The sequence below is a fragment of the Lepidochelys olivacea genome (genome assembly GCF_965140295.1).
Source record: "Lepidochelys olivacea isolate rLepOli2 genome assembly, chromosome: 7".
Lineage (NCBI taxonomy): Eukaryota > Metazoa > Chordata > Testudines > Cheloniidae > Lepidochelys > Lepidochelys olivacea.
Window position 1 is genome coordinate 38,860,434 of NC_140417.1, and position 23,767 is coordinate 38,884,200.

A 23,767-nucleotide genomic window follows, 5' to 3' on the forward strand; every position below is an offset into this window, starting at 1 on the left:
TGAATTTGTGATATTTCTGAGGTTAGACCAGTTGGTCTTGAGTAATTTTTGGAGGATTTCACACTTATTAGTTTAGTTTTCTCTCCCTTTGAGCCCTGAAGAATTTTACTCCTGAGTAGCCAATGTGCCCTCCAAACTCATATCTATAAAAGCTTTCTTCCATCCACACGATAGTGTATTTCATGTACATACACATAGTAAAACTAGATTAACTCTAACTCTGCCAAGTGCAACACTGGTACACTATTATGAAAGTAGGAGCAAGTGCTACACGTGGACAGAGGAGTATTTAACTGCATTTGTTGGCTCTGCCTGCCTGCTTTCTTCTGCCTGGTATAGAGGAGAGTAGATTCACCAGTGCCTTGCAAGGAGAGTACTGTTCCCTCATGGCTTGAGGGTTTTTCAGACTGTGAGAAATTTGGGACTAAGTTTTCTTAAATTGGCAAAACATTTTTTTCTTTTTTTTAACTTGGAAGAGAACTGAGAACTAGACCCTCAGTTGGAATAGGCCACTATAAATCTATTTAGAAAAGAGTACAGCATAATTTATTTATTTTAATGTGGAGTTAAGGTCAATTGAAAGTTATAGAATTAGGCTTTTCAATAGGTGGTACATAACATTTTGTCTGTGAGGTAAGTACGCATTCTTCAGTACGATGCATTCATAGTCTTTCACATTTTAAAAACAAAGTTATAATTTTTATTACAAAACAATAATAACTATACTGTGTGGTTGTTGAAATTACAGCAGTGAAATTTAGATGCTTTAACTCCTGATGAGGTTGGGTTTTCTTTAGATGCATGGGTCTTTCTCTCTGAAGGCCACATCTGTGATTCCATATCTACTGTATTGAAGATTAAGAACCAACTGTTTTGTCCTTTATTGCCAGTTCTAAATGGAGATGAAGCTAAACATAGACCTGAACTAAAGCTAGATCCACATACCCTTCAAACTTTGGGTGGCTTGAAAACCTGGATTTGAATTTTGTGGCTTGGGTTTGTATCAGGTTACTGTGGATAACCCATTCTGTATTTCAGCAGTGAATATCTACCATTTAAAAACACACTTCTTAAGTTTTAAAAAGCCCTTGCAGTTGGGGTGCCACTCATTCAACTACATTGTGAAAAGGAAAGAGAAAATCGATTAAAGGGACACATCATCTTAAAAATCACATTACTGCCTGAAAATAATCTATTATGTATTATTTAGTATTAATATTACAGTAGCAACTAGATGGCCCCCATTGGAATCAGGCTTCATTGTGTTGGGCACTAGACTACCGTATACAAAGACATGGTCCTTGCCTGGAGGCTCATATCCTTATAAATATCACCCAAGGCTAACTGAACAAGATCCAATTTTTGTTTTTTAAAGAATCAGTTTCTCTGTGCGATTGACAGGTTTGTTGTGCAATAGCTAGTTTCAGGGTTCTGTTGGTGGCTGATTGCACTCCATGTCTCATGCACCAGCATGATGAGTTCATGCTCAGTGCTACTCTGGGGGAAGCTCATGTGGAAATTCTGCTCAAAGCCATGCAACAGGCTGCTTGCTTGTTGTAATACAAAAGCGGAATTGCTGCTGTTTAACATTTTTAGCCAAGAGGGTGTCACCTCCTTCCCTGCACCCTATGTGGGGCTGAGGAGCACTAGAAACGAGGGAGGAAGGAGCTGGCTGGGGGAACCACGTCTTCACTTTCCCAGACTGTGGCATGGGGCCAGAAAGCATGGGGAGCCATGTATGGTGCCCCTTCATTCTCTGAACTTGCTGCATTGGGGAGAGGGAGGAGAGGAGTCCAGGGATTCTCCTACACTTCATAGGCCCCTGCGTGGTGCCAGAGAGCATCAGGAAGGAGATATTTGCTTGTCTTCCTGAACCTCATTCAGGGCTGAGGTAAAGATTTTATTAGCAGTGTGGGCAACATTGAACTATGTTTCCCAGTAGAGCATGGGGATGGTATAGGAGAAGTGCCAAGATTATCTGCAAGCTCTTCCTTAGTCCCTTTCTCTATTGCTCACTCTTCTGTATTTTTTCTCCATTATTTTTCAATACAGAGTTTGGTTCCTCTATTAAGTCATTGATTGCAGCACACCTAAACTTTTTGGGGTATGTGTTGTGGTTCCATATTTCCCATTAAGTGCTGTTCTGTGTTGAGGGGCTGAACCACAAGTCTGAACTTGAACAGCATTGAATTTTTGTCTGTCTAGGTCTGAATTCTGCAGTGGGGATGCACATCTGCTGTAAGTAAGTAGCGATCATAATGCAATGCCTTGCTGAAGGCTATGTACCATCCTTCCTAATGTGTAAGGAGAAGGGAGCATGTTGCTGCAGTCAACAGAGGATTGGGTTTGGTTGATAGGCCAATGATATTTGTTCGCTTAGATTTAAATAACAAGACAAGGTTCTAGGTGCCCTACCACATGAATAATACAATAATATCCCAGCAGCATGAAAATAATTTAATTTGCAATGGGAACTGAGCCAGCCAATCACCTACAAAATAAGTTTTTGTCACCTCATTATTAATACCATTAACAGAAGCAGAGAGAAGTTCTTTGCAACTGGAATTAAGGGTAAAAAATCTGTAGATATGCAACATCCTTTTCTTAAGCTTTTAATTATTATAGTTAATTATACATGATAAAATATGTTGAATTGAAAAAGGTGAAGGATGGGTAAAGCATATTGAGCTACAGTATAAACATTGCAACTGTGTTCGAACTGATTTTGACACAGAAATAATACATTAAAATAACTACTTGTATAATATTACATAGAAAATATCTACATTAAAATAACAGTAGGGTTTCAAAGTCTAGCACTCAAAAGTTCAGAAATGCCAAAATTAATGTCGGCTTTGTATGTACCGTATGTCTGAACAAGCTAAATATAAAGAGAAGACCTTTTCAAAATCTTGAGGACTATGAGGTCCTTCATTTCCTTTTTAAACCTATTGTCAAGGTTCCTCCCCCACTCTGAACTCTAGGGTACAGATGTGGGGACCTGCATGAAAAACCTCCTAAGCTTATCTTTACCAGCTTAGGTCAAAACTTCCCCAAGGTACAAAATATTCCACCCGTTGTCCTTGGACTGGCCGCTACCACCACCAAACTAATACTGGTTACTGGGGAAGAGCTGTTTGGACGCGTCCTTCCCCCCAAAATACTTCCCAAAACCTTGCACCCCACTTCCTGGACAAGGTTTGGTAAAAAGCCTCACCAATTTGCTTAGGTGACTACAGATCCAGACCCTTGGATCTTAAGAACAATGAACAATCCTCCCAACACTTGCACCCCCCCTTTCCTGGGAAATGTTGGATAAAAAGCCTCACCAATTTGCATAGGTGACCACAGACCCAAACCCTTGGATCTGAGAACAATGAAAAAGCATTCAGTGTTTTACAAGAAGACTTTTAATAAAAAATAGAAGTAAATAGAAATAAAGAGATCCCCCCTGTAAAATCAGGATGGTAGATATCTTACAGGGTAATTAGATTCAAAAACATAGAGAACCCCTCTAGGCAAAACCTTAAGTTACAAAAAAGATACACAGACAGAAATAGTTATTCTATTCAGCACAATTCTTTTCTCAGCCATTTAAAGAAATCATAATCTAACACATACCTAGCTAGATTACTTACTAAAAGTTCTAAGACTCCATTCCTGGTCTATCCCCGGCAAAGACCCAGCATACAGACAGACACACACAGACCCTTTGTTTCTCTCCCTCCTCCCAGCTTTTGAAAGTATCTTGTCTCCTCATTGGTCATTTTGGTCAGGTGCCAGCGAGGTTACCTTTAGCTTCTTAACCCTTTACAGGTGAGAGGAGCTTTCCCCTGGCCAGGAGGGATTTCAAAGGGGTTTACCCTTCCCTTTATATTTATGACACCTATAATTACCAGTTCCTGGTAACTGGATTTACTTCGTTCCTGAAAAGAGTGAGATGCTCTTATTAATTGGAATCTAGCCTCAGAACAGGGAATGGCTCATGGGTTTTCTAAGTGAAAAAATATTGTGAGTGCCTAATTTCAATTTGATATAAAGCAAAATAGTGTTCTTAAATGACCAGAGAGCTAGGTTCATGCTACTTGTCTCAATACATTTTATTTTAACTTGGGGGGAATGAGAATACAGCTGAAAATCCTACTTGACCAAGTTGAAGCGGCTGTGGAAGACTTTGACGAATGTATTCAATTACAACTGGATTCAAGCACAGAAGTGTTTTGCATTGGTAATTGTCATTTTTGTGTACGGTTTATTTTAACTGATGAACGAACTCTTTCAGATTTATTTTGATTTCTTATTTTTATTTTAAATTAATTGAAAAATCATGCATCAAAATATCTTGCTATCAAGGTCAAGAACTCATATAGCAAACATTCTTCAGCTTGAAGGTATTGTTCATCTAGTGAGTTCTTACAGATTTTTCTGAATTTGGGCAAATGCCCTTTATTTAACCATCTCAGTACTTCAACAAGTACTCATTTATTAGTATTCTGTAGCAGAACAATACAAAAATGTTCACATTAATCACATCAAATGCAGCTGTTCGTCACTAATTCAACTGGAAAAAATGATGCCATCTTCAAGACGGAGACAATATCTGTTTCAAGGAAGTGGAGTACTCCATCCATAATACAGAGAGCCTTTGTTAGGCACAGTGGAAATGGGAAGGGATCCAAAGCTTCTGGAGGGAAGAGTCTGCTAGTGACCACCATGCCTCCCCATTTTCCCCAAGGTCCATGCTACTGAAGGGTTGGAAGTGTTGCCAATTCCTAAAGGGCCTGCCATAGCAGAATGCAGGCACACATTGCCCCCTCATGTAATTTGTGATGGTATTGCATTTCAAGAGGGATAACGATGGTGGCATCTGCTCAGCATCTTACATGTTTATACACAAAAGCAAGGGGAATAAACAGGAAGAACTGGAAGTATTCATCAACAAGATTTAAAGAAGGGCAGGTGAACCAAACTTGAGAGGGGCTGTGACCCTGCACACCTGGTTGCAACGCCCAGAGAGAGAAGCCATCCCATCCTCACAGAACAGGAACTGCCTCTGCGGGTGAGTCACGGACACACACAAAAAATTCACGGAGAAACCAGGTAATCACGCTATCCGTGACTCTCCCCCCTTCCCCCCCATCATGACAAACCTACTGCAGTAATGATGAGTTAGGCTTACCATTGTTATCCCCTATTTATCGGGCCCTACCAAATTCACAGTCCATCTTGGTCAATGTCACAGTCATGGGATTTTAAAACGTATACATTTCATGATTTCAGCTATTTAAATCTGAAATTTCACGGTGTTGTAATTGTAGCGGTCCTGACCAAAAAAGGAGTGGTGGGGGAACGGGGTGGGGGAGCTACGGTACTGCCACCCTTACTTCTGGGCTGCTGCTGACCGGGGTCCCAGCTCTGAAGGCAGAATTGCCACCAGCAGCAGCGCAGAAGTAAGGACGGCAGGGTATGGTATGGCCACCATTACTTGTGCACTGCTGCCTGCGAAGCTGGGCCCTCAGTCAGCAGCCACCGCTCTTTGGCCGCCCAGCTCTGAAGGCAGCAGCGCAGAAATAAGGGTGGCATGGTATGGTATTGCCACCCTTACTTCTGCGCTGCTGCTGGCAGGGTGCTGCCTTCAGAGAGGGGTGCTGCCTTCAGAGCTGGATGCCCAGCCAACAGCCGCTGCTCTCTGGCCGTCCAGTTCTGAAAGCAGCGCAGAAGTAAGGTGGCAAAACTCCAACCCCCCTCCAACTCCATTTTGGATAAGGACCCCAATTTGAGAAACGCTGGTCTCCCTGTGAAATCTGCGTAGTATATGGTAAAAGCACACTCAAGACCAGATTTCACAGGGGGAGACCAGATTCCATGGTCAGTGAGTGTTTTTCATGGCCATGAATTTGGTAGGGCCCTACCTATGTAGGAGTTTAATGTATCTTTTAAAGTATCAGGGATGATTGTGCAGAATCTTAGCTAGAAAATTATTTTTTACATTCCTCCCTCCAAAAATTAGCTTTATCTATTAGCCACATTTATCAACAGCCTATTGATAGGCAATCTTGCTATTCCTGGCCTTCACTCTTCTACTTTGCATACGTGTGTGTAACTATGTGTAAGATGAAGGCAGAATAAATCTGGTAGTGTCAGACATTTTTAAAGTGTGTTTAATTTCTAAAGCTTTAAATGGGTGTTTCATATCTACTAGTTAAAAAGTTCAGGCTGTAAAACTTCTTTGAGTTTATTTGGTATGAATTGATTTGTTATAAGATAATAATATTTGGAAAGAAGAAGCCTAGTGATCTGAAACCTTTTTATTTAGTTTTCAATGACCCACTTGTACGTGTACATGAGTGTATCTTGTCAAAAATCAGAGACTATCCCTTAGCGAAGAATGTTTATATATCTGTTGTCTGCTGTGCAATGAAATAAAAAGGGAAATATGCATATTAAACAAATGTATAAAGAGGGAGGATTTTTTTTTTTTTTTTTTTGGTCAAGGATCTGGACTGGGACCCAGGGTATTTGGGTTCAGTTCTCAACTCAGTCACAGACTATGTGATCTTGGGCTAATCACTTAATCTTTCTGGGGGAAATTTTCAAATGCACAAATGGCAGTTTGGTGCCTAAATCCCTTAGACACTTAACTGCTGTTGAAAGTCAATCTCCGATCTGTACCTTTGAACATCTCCTCCTCTCTACTTCAGTTTCCCACCTATACAATGGGGATAATACTTTATTTTCCTCACCTTTTGTCTTTTTTTCTGTTTAGAGTATAAGCTCTTCATGGGGTGGGCTGTAGCTGACTGTGTTTGTGAAACACCTCCTAGCTTGGAGAGACCCCAATCTAGATACCACCATAATACTATGAATAATAATGTGATCTAACTTTACTGCTACATGAGCAGAAAATCTTCACCTGCTGCTTAAGTTACAGGTTTGTTGGAATTTTTGAAAGCATTTATTAGGGTTTACTTAAATGCACATCATGTCAAAGTTGCTACTATACTTTCTTTCCTCAGCATGCATGCATGCGTACACTTTTTGCCATATCTCAATGATGTATTGTTTAAAAAGTGTCATGGATTGCAATAGACATTAAAACCCAGCTGCTAGGCTGAACAATCCATTAACTATAATTCCTGAGCACAAATTTTTTTGCAGCTTTAAATATGCATAGGCATGTTACCCTGTCCCTTTAGTCTCTCTGGGCTAGCTCCATTCTTGTAGGCCAGCAGGGGATTGAAACTGACAAGATTCCTGCTGGTCTGGAGCTTCAGAGAGTAGGAAACTTGTTAACTTCAATTCCCCGCTAGCTCACTAGAATGAAGTTAGTGTGCCAGACTGAAAACTGCATAGTACAGACATCCAGATCTGCAAACACAACAGGTTGCCCAGCACTGATGTTGATCTTAACATTGGGACAAGACTTGATTTGCACCAATGATGGAAGAAGGGGGGAAAAGGTATTTATTATGTTGGGAGTTATCACATTCAGGATGTCAGCCTTGACCTTATATTCTAAAGAGTCTCTTGTGTTTAAACTTCATGATTGCCTAGGTGAACAGAGAGACACAATATTGTGATTTACAGCTTTGGGTAATTCTGTACGTAACTCAGGTGTATGAAATATTTAATAACAAATCAAGTCATACTAATGAAATGTCATTTTCCCCACGTGACGTAATATTGGCCAGTGTTGAATCCTTGTAGGTTTAAAGGACAGATAAATTAGATATGCTGCACTGTTCCTTCCCCTGCTGGGTTTGTCTGACCTTTTAAAATGTTATGTTAATATGATTTTTGTATTTAATCTAGATTTTGTGGAAGTGAGAAGTAAGAGTTTGTTTTCAGAAAATGAATTTTCTGCATATATCAGCAAGTTAATTAAATGAGCTCGGTGAATTGGTGTGTTGAAGTCTCAGATCCATTGCTGCAGTAAACTTTTCTTTGTGCCCTACTTCATGCAAAATATATTAAGTTGGTAGACATTGTGGTGTCCCGCTCCCACAGTAGTAATTCAGTTAGTCATATTTTATTTATGCAAGTTTCAGAGGCATGGCTGTTGAAACAGCTATGAGCAAGGAACTTCTGTAGTCTCATGGCAATGAAACCTGATGAGTTATGTCTTAATTTTGCATATTCACTCAAACTATGATGTGTATATGTATATATGCTCTCCTTTTTGATTAAATCTAAGTGTGAGTTGAAAGCCAGTTAATTTTAGCTGTAAAACAAGGTATGTCTAATACTCTGACTACAAACAGAAGCAGCTGTCAATGTTTGTTATTTTTCCTGCATCATCTTTTATTCTAAATATCAGTGCAATATTCTCCTCTGTGTATAGTATGAAGAGAAGTGGTAAAATCATAAGTGATTCTTGACAGCGAGGATTTCTCATTTATTTGCCTTTAACTTCTTGTGATCAAAAAATAAAGAGTTGCAAACAAGTCAGTTTGACTCCCTGAGATTTGTAATGGGTTGCTTCTCGTTTTCTTTAAAGTCCTGGCTGTTGAAAGTTGCACTATCTAACATACCTCACAAAGAATCTGTGCATAGTATGCCACTGCCAGATGTGATCACATTTCACAAACTAAACAGACCAAGAAAATACATGAATGAGCAATAGCCAAGGAAAAGTTAGGGTTTTGCAGGAAGTGCTGTTGTTGATGATAACTTTTGCTACTCCCTCTGAATTAGTATGGTAACAATGCTCTAGCCTGGTGCAAGTTGCGAGAAGTGAGTCATCTTTAGGATAAAATAAAATAATCTCCCAATCCCTCACTGTCCTAATCACTTACAGTCATTCAAGTTCCCAAAGTGCTTTTCATAAGCATAAATACTGATCTCTTGGCCAAATTCCAACTTGGATAATTACTTCACTAACTGACTGAAGTTGATATCAGTTTTACATACAATCACTTCTGTCATGCAGCTGTCTCTAGAGTGGAACGCAGCAGGTGTTAAACAGCACACAGGAACACTATACAGCATTTTAGGACAGGAAGTGAAGAATGCTGTCCTATCCAATAGCAATTAGACAGAATATAATTATCCACATTAGCATTTATCTGGCCCATAAGGGTTATGCTACCCTCAGTTAGTACCTTTTTCTTTATGATGATGGTGAGAGCAATTGGACAGGAGCACATTCTGCTAATAGGCACAATAGGAATGCTCAAAAGGAAGTTAGATGTCACACAGTAGAAAGATGTACGCCATTTGTCTGAGGTCCCTTCCAGTTCCTATGTAAATTTAAAAAGTAGTGTCTTCATTATTTTAACTTTTTCTTTCTCTTTCTGTTTTTTTCCCCTGCCTACACATACCCTCATCATTACTATAACACTACCAATAATGTTCCTATCAGACCTTAAAATCACTCGAGCTGAGCTTGGGTTCACCATACAATAGTTATACGTTTATAACAGGGGTAGTCAATTTATTTTTTGTCAGGGTCCACATTTATTGGTCAAGGTATAAACAAGGATAGACTCCAGAGAACATCATAACAAAACAACAATAATGATGATAAGATTTTGGGGTTCATTCAAAAGTGTCTGGTTGTCCAGATTTGGCCTGAGGTCCGCCTATTGGCTACCCCAGTTTATGAGAAAGCATTTTAGTGTGTGTGCTCCTACTTTAGATGGAACTGATGTTTAAAGACACTAATTTCTTTTTCTTCTCATCATGTCACTATCTAATTGTGCAGTTCCATAACTTAGCATGTTTTGACTTTTTTAAAGTTTAACCTTAACTCTGAATTTCCTGGATTTGTAGTGCTTGTTGCTGGAATAATTACATCCTTCCATATAATTAGATTTTGTTCCATTTTTAAAAAAATTACTTAAATTAGAATTCCTGTTTGCTTTTTGCCTTAAGCATATATTTTTATTTTTATTGGGCTATGTTTTAATTTAGATTGTTTAATACAGTCGGGTATGTGGAGAAGGAAATGCAGTATATTAGTTTCAGGCACATTATCACCTAGCAGCTATCATCTAGTATTTATTCAGTAATTAATTTTAATTAATTAATTTAATTAATTTTAATTAATGTGGAGAAAAAAGTTAAATCTGTTCCTGAGCAGTAGTCATGCTTTGTGCCCCTGCTTCTCACCTTGAGAGTGAACAAGGTACTCCTTGGGGAATTCTGTGCCACTGCGTGTGTGCATATTTCATGGGCCGTGCATTTCCCCCCCCCCCCCCCCAGAAAATAGCTTCTTTTGACAAGTTGCTGCAGTTCTGCCTTTTGCCCACCAGGGGACAGCGTGGAGCTAGAATAGAGCAGTAGCTCCCAGCAGAAAATAACATCTGAAGTTCTGTCCTGTGCCTACCAGAGGGCGCTGTGGTGCTAGAACACAGCAGCCACTCCTGGCCAGTGCAGCTACAATAGGGAAAAGAAAAAGCCTGCTTTCTTCACAGTGCTTGTTGGTCCAGGTCAGGAGACAGACAGTGTGGGGTTGCTGGGGGTCAGACATAAGGGTTAATGGGTGAGGACAGACTGGGGCAGAGGCTGAATGGGAGTGGAGGCTCAGGACCACACATTTTCCCCACCCATACCCAACAACCCTTCAAATTCATACCTAGGCTCCTTCCCAGTAATTACTTCTCTCTTCCTCCACTCCTCTACAACCCTTGACTCCCCAAAGCCTTTGCACTGCTTCTGAGGGGTATGGGAAATACAGTTCTGTATTGTACTTTAAGTGATTTGTTGCTCAGGAGTTCTGTATTAAAATGCCTAGTAAGGAATCTATTTGTCAAACATTTCTTGAATCTTTTGTGTTGTCTGTATGTATTATAATATTGTGTGCAGAATTTTTTAATTGTTTGTTGCAGAATTTTTAATTTTTCGGCACAGAATTCCCCCAGGAGTAGAACAAGGAGAGGGTCATCAGCTGATATGAATATGCATTCCAAGTGGCGTAATAACTTGTCTAATGTTAGAAATGGTAATGAGCGAATATGAAATATATAAAAATGGGAATACAAAAACATACCTCAGGAATAAGGTCTCTCTGCACTTTAAAGAGGATTTTTTTAAAGAGCAAATTGGTTGCTCTGGACAATAATTCTATGATCATGAAGGGTAAAATTTTCAAAAGTACCTATGTGACATTGGACTTCAAATACCATTTTCCAAATCACCTGAGTAGGTGCTTAAATACTACTGAAAATTTCACAATAAATCATTAATATCAATAGATGGCAAGCTGGACTCAGTACAGCTGCATATGATTAGAAGGAGTCTAATATTTTCAGCTATATGCAAGCATAAAAAATAGCAAATAGATGGAAAGTTTCTGGTATCTGATTTTTGAGAGCATACACAGCTTATTTTTTCTCCACGCATCTTCGAAAGACAGTGAAACCAAAATGCATTTCAGCTGATAATCTTTCATGAGCACATTTAAATATTTTTTCCAGTAGAAACAAATATTGGTGATGAATGAGAACAGTAAGCTGCCATATTTAATTATTAGTCATTTTGGAGCTGCTTTTTAGAAAAGGTTGCATGTAGGCGATCTTACAGTTGGGCAGCTAATTTGTGTGTGTAATTACTACCTATAAATGGCCATTTAGAGGAATAACTGGCCATTTCGTTCCTTGCAATCAGGGTAACTGTGTGCAAATTAGATACAGATTTGCATGTGGCCATTTGATAAAATTGCAGAAAGAAAAGGAGTACTTGTGGCACCTTAGAGACTAACATTGATTAGAGTATAAGCTTTTGTGAGCTACAGCTCACTTCAAAATTGGACACTAATATTGGTCTGGACTTACTTTTGCCAGAGAAGGGTATTTTTTATAACTTTCTTTGGCATATTAAAATCTCAATTTGTGGAAAAATTCCATAGATATTTAGAACCATTAAAAAAAACAAGGCGTCCTTGTGGCACCTTAGGCCTGGTCCACACTATGGGGTTAGGTTGAATTTAGCCACGTTAGGTTGATTTAAAAATGACTGCGTCCACACAACCAACCCCGTTCCATCGACCTAAAGGGCTCTTAAAATCGACTTCTGTACTCCTCCCTGACGAGGGGAGTAGCGCTAAAAAATTGACCTTGCTGGGTCAGGTTTGGGGTAGTGCGGACGCAAATCGATGGTATTGGCCTCCAGGAGCTATCCCAGAATGCTCCATTATGTCCGCTCTGGACAGTACTTTGAACTCTGATGCACTAGCCAGGTACACAGAAAAAGCCCCGGGAACTTTTGAATTTCACTTCCTGTTTGGGCAGCGTGGTGAACTTAGCAGCACAGGTGACCATGCAGTCCCCCCAGAATCGTAGAGCATAGACTGTTTCTACGCTCCCCCTATCATCTCCATCCCTGAGATTATCGCAGATTAGAAGGTGAAAAAAACGCACTCGCAGTGACATATTTTCTGAGCTCATGCAGTCCTCCCGCACTGATAGGGCACAGCTTAATGCATGGAGGCATTCGGTGGCAGAGGCCAGGAAAGAATTAAGTGAGTGCGAAGAGCGGAGGCAGGACACAATGCTGAGGCTAATGGAGGAGCAAACGGACATGATGAAGTGTCTGTTGGGGGAGGAAATGGACATGATGAAGCGTCTGTTGGAGCTGCAGGAAAGCCAACAAGAGCACAGACCCCCGCTGTATAACCGCCTCCCCTCCTCCCCATGTTCCATAGCCTCCTCACCCAGATGCCCAAGAACGTGGGGGTGTGGAGGCTCCTGGCACCCAGCCACTCCACTCCAGAGGACGGCCCAAGAAACAGAAGGCTGTCATTCAAACAGTTTGATTTTTAGTGTGGCTACAATAAGCAATGTGGCCTTGTCCTTCCTTCCTCCCCCACCCACCCGGGCTACCTTGTCCGTTATCTCTTTTTTTTTTTAATTAATAAAGAAAGAATGCATGGTTTCAAAACAATTGTTACTTTATTTTGAAGGGGGAAGGGTGGTTGGCTTACAGGGAATTAAAATCAACAAAGGGGGCGGGTTTGCATCAAGGAGAAACACACACAACTGTCACACCATAGCCTAGCCAGTCATGAAACTGGTTTTCAAACCCTCTCTGATGCGCAGCATGCCTTGCTGTGCTCTTCTAATTGCCCTGGTGTCTGGCTGCTCAAAATCGGACCCCAGGTGATTTGCCTCAACCTCCCACCCCACCATGAATGTCTCCCCCTTACTCTCACAGATATTATGGAGCACACAGCAAGCAGCAATAACAATGGGAATGTTCGCAAAAAGAAAAGGAGTACTTGTGGCACCTTAGAGACTAACCAATTTATTTGAGCATGAGCTTTCGTGAGCTACAGCTCACTTCATCGGATGCATACCGTGGAAACTGCAGCAGACTTTATATACACACAGAGAATATGAAACCTGTTTCAGAGTAGCAGCCGTGTTAGTCTGTATTCGCAAAAAGAAAAGGAGTACTTGTGGCACCTTAGAGACTAACCAATTTATTTGAGCATGAGCTTTCGTGAGCTACAGCTCACTTCATCGGATGCATACTGTGGAAACTGCAGCAGACATTATATACACACAGAGCTCATGAAACAATACCTCCTCCCACCCCACTGTCCTGCTGGTAATAGCTTATCTAAAGTGATCATCAAGTTGGGCCATTTCCAGCACAAATCCAGGTTTTCTCACCCTCCACCCCCCCCACCCACCCCACAAACTCACTCTCCTGCTGGTAATAGCCCATCCAAAGTGACAACTCTCTTCACAATGTGCATGATAATCAAGGTGGGCCATTATTTCTTTGTTATTTTTGTTATTTTCTTTGTGAGCTGTAGCTCACGAAAGCTCATGCTCAAATAAATTGGTTAGTCTCTAAGGTACCACAAGTCCTCCTTTTCTTTTTGCGAATACAGACTAACACGGCTGTTATTCTGAAACCTGTCATTATGCAAGGCACTGCATTTAGCCGTATGGAGTGGAAATCTATCAACTGCATGAAAAAACTTGTACAGATACAGACAGACATCATCTTCCTTTCCAAATGCAAACAGATGGACATCGTACCAAAAGGACTGAAGGTAAAAAATCCATTACAATCTACATACCACACAGACTATGCTGACAGCTTGTGCCACACGCTCTCAAAGAAACTGCGGAATCACCTGATCAACATCCTCTACAGCAAACAGGGAAAGATTAAGAATGAGCTCTCAAAAATGGATACTCTCATAAAAAACCAACCTTCCACACAAACTTCCTCGTGGCTGGATTTTACTAAAACTAGACAAGCCATTTACAACGCACACTTTGCTTCTCTACAAAAGAAAAAGGACACTAAACTTTTTAAACTACTACGTGCTACAAGGGGCCACCGCAATGGTTCCCTCAACCCACCTAGCAATATTGTTAACCTATCCAACTATACTCTCAGCCCAGCAGAAGTAGCTGTCCTATCTCGGGGCCTCTCCTTCTGCCCCTCCACCCCCACGAACATGATACAGTTCTGTGGTGACCTAGAATCCTATTTTCGACGTCTCCGACTCAAGGAATATTTCCAAAATACCTCTGAACAACATACTAATCCACAGAGGCCTCCCTACCAACACTACAAAAAGAAGGATTCTAGGTGGACTCCTCCTGAAGGTCGAAACAGCAGACAGGAGTTCTACATAGAGTGCTTCCGCTGACGTGTCCGGGCTGAAATTGTGGAAAAACAGCATCACTTGCCCCATAACCTCAGCCATGCGGAACGCAATGCCATCCACAGCCTCAGAAACAACTCTGACATCATAATCAAAAAGGCTGACAAAGGAGGTGCTGTTGTCATCATGAATAGGTCGGAATATGAACAAGAGGCTGCTCGGCAGCTCTCCAACACCACTTTCTACAAGCCATTACCCTATGATCCCACTGAGAGTTACCAAAAGCAACTACAGCATTTGCTCAAGAAACTTCCTGAAAAAGCACAAGATCAAATCCACACAGACACACCCCTGGAACCCCGACCTGGGATATTCTATCTACTACCTAAGATCCATAAAACTGGAAATCCTGGGTGCCCCATCATCTCAGGCATTGGCACCCTGACAGCAGGATTGTCTGGCTATGTAGACTTCCTCCTCAGGCCCTACGCTACCAGCACTCCCAGCTACCTTCGAGACACCACTGACTTTCTGAGGAAACTTCAATCCATCGGTGATCTTCCTGATAACACCATCCTGGCCACTATGGATGTAGAAGCCCTCTACACCAACATTCCACACAAAGATGGACTACAAGCCGTCAAAAACACTATCCCCGATAATGTCACGGCTAACCTGGTGGCTGAACTTTGTGACTTTGTCCTTACCCATAACTATTTTACATTTGGGGACAATGTATACCTTCAGATCAGCGGCACTGCTATGGGTACCTGCATGGCCCCACAGTATGCCAACATTTTTATGGCTGATTTAGAACAACACTTCCTCAGCTCTCGTCCCCTAAAGCCCCTACTCTACTTGCGCTATATTGATGACATCTTCATCATCTGGACCCATGGAAAAGAAGCCCTTGAGGAATTCCACCATGATTTCAACAACTTCCATCTCACCATCAACCTCAGCCTGGTCCAGTCCACACAAGAGATCCACTTCCTGGACACTACAGTGCTAATAAACAATGGTCACATAAACACCACCCTATACTGGAAACCTACTGACCGCTATTCCTACCTGCATGCCTCCAGCTTTCACCCTGACCACACCACACGATCCATCGTCTACAGCCAAGATCTGCGATACAACCGCATTAGCTCCAACCCCTCAGACAGAGACAAACACCTACAAGATCTCTGTCAAGCTTTCTTACAACTACAGTACCCACCTGCGGAAGTGAAGAAACAGATTGATAGAGCCAGAAGAGTTCCCAGAAGTCACCTACTACAGGACAGGCCTAACAAAGAAAATAACAGAACGCCACTAGCCGTCACCTTCAGCCCCCAACTAAAACCCCTCCAACGCATTATTAAGGATCTACAACCTATCCTAAAGGATGACCCAACACTCTCACAAATCTTGGGAGACAGGCCAGTCCTTGCCTACAGACAGCCCCGCAACCTGAAGCAAATACTCACCAACAACCACATACCACACAACAGAACCACTAACCCAGGAACTTATCCTTGCAACAAAGCCCGTTGCCAACTGTGCCCTCATATCTATTCAGGGGACACCATCACAGGGCCTAATAACATCAGCCACACTATCAGAGGCTCGTTCACCTGCACATCCACCAATGTGATATATGCCATCATGTGCCAGCAATGCCCCTCTGCCATGTACATTGGTCAAACTGGACAGTCTCTACTTAAAAGAATAAATGGACACAAATCAGATGTCAAGAATTATAACATTCATAAACCAGTCGGAGAACATTTCAATCTCTCTGGTCACGCAATCACAGACATGAAGGTCACTATCTTAAAACAAAAAAACTTCAAATCCAGACTCCAGCGAGAAACTGCTGAATTGGAATTCATTTGCAAATTGGATACTATTAATTTAGGCTTAAATAGAGACTGGGAGTGGCTAAGTCATTATGCAAGGTAGCCTATTTCCCCTTGTTTTTTCCTTACCCCCCCCAGACGTTCTGGTTAAACTTGGATTTAAACTTGGAGAGTGGTCAGTTTGGATGAGCTATTGCCAGCAGGAGAGTGAGTTTGTGTGTGTGTGTGTGTGTGTGTCCCTGGGAAAAAAAAAAGGGGGGGGGGTGAGAAAGCCTGGATTTGTGCTGGACATGGCCCACCTTGATTACCATGCACATTGTAGGGAGAGTGGTCACTTTGGATGAGCTCTTACCAGCAGGATAGTGAGTTTGTGTGTGTGGTTTTTGGAGAGGGGAGAGGGGGTGAGAGAACCTGGATTTGTGCAGGAAATGGCCCATCTTGATTATCATGCACATTGTGAAGAGAGTTGTCACTTTGGATGGGCTATTACCAGCAGGAGAGTGAGTTTGTGTGTGGGGGGGTAGAGGGTGAGAAAACCTGGATTTGTGCTGGAAATGGCCCAACTTGATGATCACTTTAGATAAGCTATTACCAACCGGACAGTGGGGTGGGAGGAGGTATTGTTTCATGATCTCTGTGTGTATATAATGTCTGCTGCCGTTTCCACGGTATGCATCCGATGAAGTAAGCTGTAGCTCACGAAAGCTCATGCTCAAATAAATTGGTTAGTCTCTAAGGTGCCACAAGTACTCCTTTTCTTTTTGCGAATACAGACTAACACGGCTGTTACTCTGAAACCTGTCATAATGGGAATGTTGGTTGCGCTGAGGTCTGACCAACAGTGCTATCGAGCTTTTAAACGTCCAAAGGCACATTCTACCACCATTCTGCACTTGCTCAGCCTATAGGTGAACTGTTCTTCACTACTGTCCAGGCTTCATGAGCCATGGGAGCAAGGGGTGGGCTGGGGTAGGTGCGACCGTGCGGTGCTGCTGGCTGGGAGAGCAGCCTGAGGCAGAAGCTTCCAGCTCGCAGGAGAGCAGAGTTGCAGCAGAAGCGGTGGAGCCATACACCATGGATGAGGATGGCTAGCAGTCCTACTGCACTGTCTGCTGCGAAGGCACCCAGGAGCTGCTGCTGTGTAGCAATGCCAGCTGCTGCAGGTGCTTCCGTGTCAAATGCTTGGAGGTCCTAGTAGGGCAAGGTACTTTGGCCAAGGCAAAAGAGCAAGAGCCCTGGAGCTGTTACATATGTCAACCACAGAAGTACTATGGGGTGTTACAGCGCCGACCAGACTGGAATGTATGGCTGCAAGACTTCTTCACCAGTGACAAAGGACAGGAATATCATGCACCTAAAATCTAAAAAGGCCCACACATTTTCCAGAGTCACTACCTTTGATAACAGAACATCAATGATCGCACTGGCTACTTGGAACACAGCAGCTCCCACAGTAGACTTGCCCACAACAGCAGCGGTGACGGTGAGCTGAGCGGGCTCCATGCTTGTCGTGATATGGCGTCTGCATGGGTAACCCAGGAAGAAAGGTGTGAAACGATTGTCTGCCGTTGCTTTCATGGAGGGAGGGGCAACTGATGACATGTACCCAAAACCACCTGTGACAATGTTTTTGCCCCACCAGGGATTGGGAGTTTAACCCAGAATTCCAATGGGCGGCAGAGACTGCAGGAACTGTGGGATAGCTAACCACAGTGTACCACTCCGTAAGTTGATGCTAGCCACGGTAGTGAGGACACACTCCGCCGACTTAATGCGCTTAGTGTGGACATATGCAACTGACTGTATAAAATCAAATTCTAAAACTCGACTTCTATAAAATCGACCTAATTTCGTAGTGTAGACATACCCCCAGAGACTAACAAATTTATTTGGGCATAAGCTTTCGTGGGCTAAAACCCACTTCATCAGATGCATGGAGTGGAAAATACAGAGGCAGGTATAAATACACAGCATATGAAAAGATGGGAGTTGCCTTACCAAGTGGGGGGTCAGTGTTAACGAGCCAATTCAATTAAGGTGGAAGTGGGCTATTCTCAACAGTTGACAAGAAGGGGTGAATACCAAGGGAGAAAACATCACTTTTGTAGTGCTGAGACAGCAAATGTAATCAAGGTGGCCCATTTCAAACAGTTGACAAGAAGGTGTGAGTATCAGCAGGGGGAAATTCATTTTTGTAGTGGCCCATCCACTCTCAGTCTTTATTCAGGCCTAATTTGATGATGTCCAGTTTGCAAATTAATTCCAGTTCTGCAGTTTCTCGTTGGAGTCTGTTTCTGAAGTTTTTTTTGTTGAAGAATTGCCACTTTTAATTCTGTTATTAGGTGTCCAGGGAGATTGAAGTGTTCTCCTACTGGTTTTTGAATGTTATAATTTATTCTTTTGCGTAGAGACTGTCCGGTTTGGCCAAACTGTCCATTGTGATTTGTTCTTTATATTGGCTATTTGCCAGACACACAATGTGCTTTAAAGAAGACCTGCAGTAAACAGTTTCTGATGTGTTGTTGTTCTCTTGTTAAAGTTGTTAGAAGAGTGAGTGCTAGAGATCTTGCAATGATTAAATTCATAATTCCCTAATTCTGAGTAATTCTGCCTCTAGGGCAAGTTAAAACTATTCCTGAGGCATTACCTTGTCCAGACGTTGTAATCAGCAATTTCTAGTTTTGGCAATTTTGATATAACCATTAATTAAAGCCACTGTTTGATTGTTCTTTGCCTTCTTCATCCAAAAATACAAGCTTATGGTGTGAGGTGGCTATTGAATTTGCAGGAGCATATCCCTAATAAACTGATGAATTGAGCACTGCAAGGAAGCTGAACTAGAATGTCTACTAAGGGATTAGCCAGAATCAAAGTCCATGCACTTTGTTGCAGAGTTATAGCATTACTGGTGAAAATGTGTGTGCAGTTTTTCACTATTACCTCCAGGGGATGCTGTTGTACTAAAAAGTTTGAGTGTGTGGAAAATAAATATATAATGGCCTGTTTTACAAAAGAAAAGTATTTTGTGGTGTCATAGTAAGTCGTATAGCTCACATGTAATGCAGGAAGTATAGTACTTAGTGGTACTTACAAGTGTTATAACATTTAAGCAGTGATATTAATCCATAAATAACAAAACTCATGGAATATGCTATTAGCAATGTTTGCTTTTCCATATACTTGGCATGTAACCTGATGACATACATTTGCCATTGATTACATTTCAACCTGAGCTATTCCAGATTGGTGAAATGCTCAGTGAATCATGTATAAGACTGTTGGGAAGTCTTTCCTCGAAAGAGTGCATTGAGCACATTACAGGGATGTAAAGTCTAGGAATGCTTAGTATTAGTACCCACAATGCTTGAGTATGGAGGGATTTTAGGAATGATGTAGGGCATGATTGATTGTCTCATATTTGCCTCAAGAATTTTTTTCTTCCTGTCCCTTCACTAGGAATGCATTTCTTTTTATAATATATATAACTTTTGATACCAAGCTATTATTTAGCTGGAAGGTGTGACAGATGTTAGTCACTTTGCTTAATGTAGTACTAGAAGGTGTTCGAGTACTTAAGTGATGAGTGCAGCATGAGAACCTTTATAGAATAAAATAGAACACTAGCTTCCCCCTCTCCCAGCACTCCAAACAGCAGTTCAAATATTGTATGTTGGAATATGCCAATACTTCTCTTTTCTCCCATAGAACTAGCTTGTAGTAATGGAAATTCAGGAATGCTCTCGCTACTGTAGTTGCACATAGTGTAAATACTTTCCTTATTTCTCAAAGTGGTGGTGTCCCGGCTCTATGAAATTTACACTTCAGGCTGGAGGTACTTGCCTCTCCTTTGTCTCCTTTGTTGTAACTGTGCAGTCTTTACCTCTATATTTACAAATGTACGGAGTAGCCTTTTTTTCCTGTTATCCTGTTGTTGCAATATTTATTAAAACACTGTTTTGCTTTTAGTAAATGAACATGCTCTGAAAGACAGTAATGCACCAGTGTAGCCCCTAGTTGTAGTGGGACTCAAGGTTTACTTCAGAGTTCTGGCTTTTGCATCAGAGAGGGTAGCCCCTACAGTGCTTGAGTAATGATTCCAGCCTATTCCCCTTTAAACTTAAAAATGTCATTTTCTTCATTTAAAAATGTCCCCTTTTTAGAAAGTACCTTATGCTATTTTTAGCCTGTAGGTAGGTGGGTGCAGCTTTAACTGTCTCAAATTCTGGGCACCAAAAAACATCATGGTAAACTTTAATTAGCAAATTATTTTTATTATACAAGAAAGTGGTTACTTGAACATTAAGTATCTGGGTATGTTTTTGTGCCATGCTCATCACAATGGTCTCTGAGATCCATAATTCTTTTAATATAGAGAGAGTCCATCTGTTTTTCTTAATAGTGATCCATATAAAATGAAGAGCTTTTACATTTCATCTTCCCAATGAAACAAGATTTCTTTTCACTAACTTGTTTTCTGTTGCATTGTTCTTAGGATCACTTTAGTAGTGTGCCCCTTCAGTTGAGATTGCATACAAGGAGGTATTTACAGCACTGCTTTTCCTATTCCAAGTAAAGTAATTTTTGGAAGGTAAATTGAGTTCACTTGTATGGAAACAGTATCCTAAATTAAATTGTCTAACCTCAGTGGAACAATAATTCCTTGGGATTTATATTGCACTCTCTTCCAAGTGCTTTGGCAGAATGTCACTCCATGGAACACTCCTGTATGACAAGTGCCTGCCCTAGAGTTGTCACCTTTTCGACTGGACTTTTCAATTAAAAAACAGACATCTGGCAACCCTCAGTGGCACCCAGACACAGAAGCCAAAAACTGGACTGTCCAGGTAAAACTCAGTTGGGTGGCAACCCTAGTCTGCCCCTTTGACACAAGGGGGAGATTTTCTAAGGAACAAATTGAAGTTATGCACCTGACTTCTGTTGAAAGGCAGTGAGAATTGGGCTCCCTCCAAGGAAGCTAAGGCAGAGAAGTGAGGTGAAATTGCCCAAGACCACAGGGGGAATGTGTACCAGAGGTAGGATTAGAACCCCATTAGTTATGTGTTTACTTTAGACCATGCTTCTGTACTGGCGTTGCTTTGTCGTTCAAATCAGATTTCAGACTGCAGGAGACACCAGTTGATACCCATTAGGTTGACATACCATAGCAGCACTGATACACATGGTCTGCCTCTTGTGGTGATCTACATACAACTGTATAAATGAGAAGCCTTTAAGATCAAGGTTCGAACTGCAGCAAAACAAGCCACATCCTGAGATGAGAAAAACTGTTGTAAAAATCCCCTTCATTTCTGTCATTTATACCAGAGTTTGAACAATGAATTCTCCAGGCACTAAAAAGCCATAACCTGAAATGTTTAACTACTGACATCCCTTAGGGATTTAAAATGTAGCGGTAGACTGATTAAACTGTAGTATAAAGCTGTGTGTGCATATCTACCAGCACTATTCAAAGAGTTGATATGGTGGTTTGGTTGTAATTCTCATTCTTCCATCCTGGAGCCATTAGAACTCCATTTTGTTAATTCGCTGAAAAATAGTAAGATTTTAATATTAACGACACCTATTACAATATGTTGAAACCAGATCAAATAGGAACTGCAAACATTTTGATGATCAAGTAAAAATAAGTGTCAGCTGTGTATCTTGAATTAAAGTTGGAGGATGGGGGAGAATTTAAAATAAAAGTTTAACCTAGGTTCTGTCACTTGGAAAGTGAAGCCTGCCTTCAGGTTTAGATTGGTAGACTTCTTCCCAGTACTTGAAAAGAGACCTCTCTCTCTCTCTCTCTCTCTCTCTCTCTCCCCCTCCCCCTCTCTCCCTCTTGCTCTCTCTCATCCCTCCTTTCAGTTTTGCAGTGGTAGCACTGCTTCCTGTCAAGAGCAACTCTGACATGGCCCTTCTGTAAAGACTCTCCACCTCCTCCTCCTCCTTTCTTTCAAACACTCAATACATTTAGAGACTGATCTTGTGCAGAAAATATCCCTGACATTTGAAGAGCTCCAGGGATTCAGTGAGCATGCTCAGTGCTCTCTGCCTGATAGAAAGAGGAAGCTAGTTTACATACGACTCATACCAAGCATAGCCTGCATGTCAGTGCAGTTAACTTGCAGCGGGCTGTGAGGAGAACTAGCTTGTCTTTGTCCTAGGACACTTCCCTAATTTCCCTCCCCCCCCACTTAAATTTCCAGAAAGATTTGCAAAGTTTTTTGTTTTGTTTTTTTTAAACTGGTTTTCTTTGTAGGTGTGGGACAAAATACACTCTAAACTCAGTCTCTGAAAACCTGGAAAGGTTCCTCCCTCCCCATCCAACTTTCCTTAATATACTTTATTTTGATTAATCAAAGGCTGGGCCTTGAGCTTGTGAAGTTTAGAAAGAGCCAGGAGCTAGTCAGGCAGCGTTTGTCCTGCATCCTTCTCCTTGTTTCTGGGCAAAAGCAAAGAAGCTGGTCTTTTTTGTTAGCCCGATAAATGCTATTTATGAAGATGGACCTGTTGAACTACCAATACTTGGACAAGATGAACAACAATATTGGCATGCTGTGCTACGAAGGTAATTGTTTCATTTTGCAAAATGCTTTTTATGGGGTGTTTTTTGTTGTTTTCAGTGTGAATTCTCTCTCCCTTCTATTTATAGTTGTTACAAGGTACTGTGCATTTTGTACTGTCTACGGGTTTAATGGGATTTGTGAAATGGAAGTTGAATTCTTTTTAAAGGAAATTTTACTGTTCAATATTAATATGAAGTGTAGGTTGTCTCCTCCTTCCCCCCCGCAAGCAAAGATGGTACTGATTGAAGTACTTTAAAGCAGCAATACCCGGATAACTTTTTGCCAGTGTTAATGTAGTTGTAAAGGAAACATTTTAAAGTCACTTTACAATATGGTGTATGAGTTAATTTGTAATGTACATTGTGTATGTGTAATCTACACCATTACATGTAAATAGATATATACGCTTAAACACATAGTGTAGATGTATTTGGACAATGAGACTTAGACGAAGTTTTTGTTTTTAGTGTACATCCTGAACAATAACTAATTTTTACTATTCAACTTTGGCAATTGAAGGGCACCCATATTACAGAGCACAGAGTGGCTCTTTGTTTGACTTCTCATTTCCTGCACAGCTCTGAGAAAGCCCTGACAGTGAAGGATGTCTCCCCCCTCACCCACACACAAACACACCTCCTCCCCAAAGAGCCCTCCACATAGTCCTGGTGGAAAGAATTACACAACACCCTGGAAAACTGAAACTTTTTTCTTCACCGTGCTCTGAGTTTTCTTATTTGTGTCCAGCTGACGTAGGTCTTCAGTTACTTCTGAGACTGTAGGTAATA

The 23,767-nt window shown here is 41.3% G+C and overlaps 1 protein-coding gene across 4 annotated transcripts in view; it reads left to right on the forward strand.

Annotated features, from left to right (window-relative positions):
- Window positions 1-23,767, forward strand: part of VGLL4 (vestigial like family member 4) — a 161,732-nt gene that overhangs the window by 72,920 nt on the left and 65,045 nt on the right. The window contains exon 1 of one of the 4 annotated variants that reach the window (XM_084633727.1): window positions 22,416-22,981. The exons of the other annotated variants lie outside the window; for them this stretch is intronic. Within the exon in view, the coding sequence (XP_084489853.1) occupies window positions 22,900-22,981 (82 nt within the window). The 5' untranslated portion in view covers window positions 22,416-22,899. Of the gene's footprint in view, window positions 1-22,415; window positions 22,982-23,767 lie in introns of those variants that run through there. 4 annotated transcript variants of the gene reach the window in all.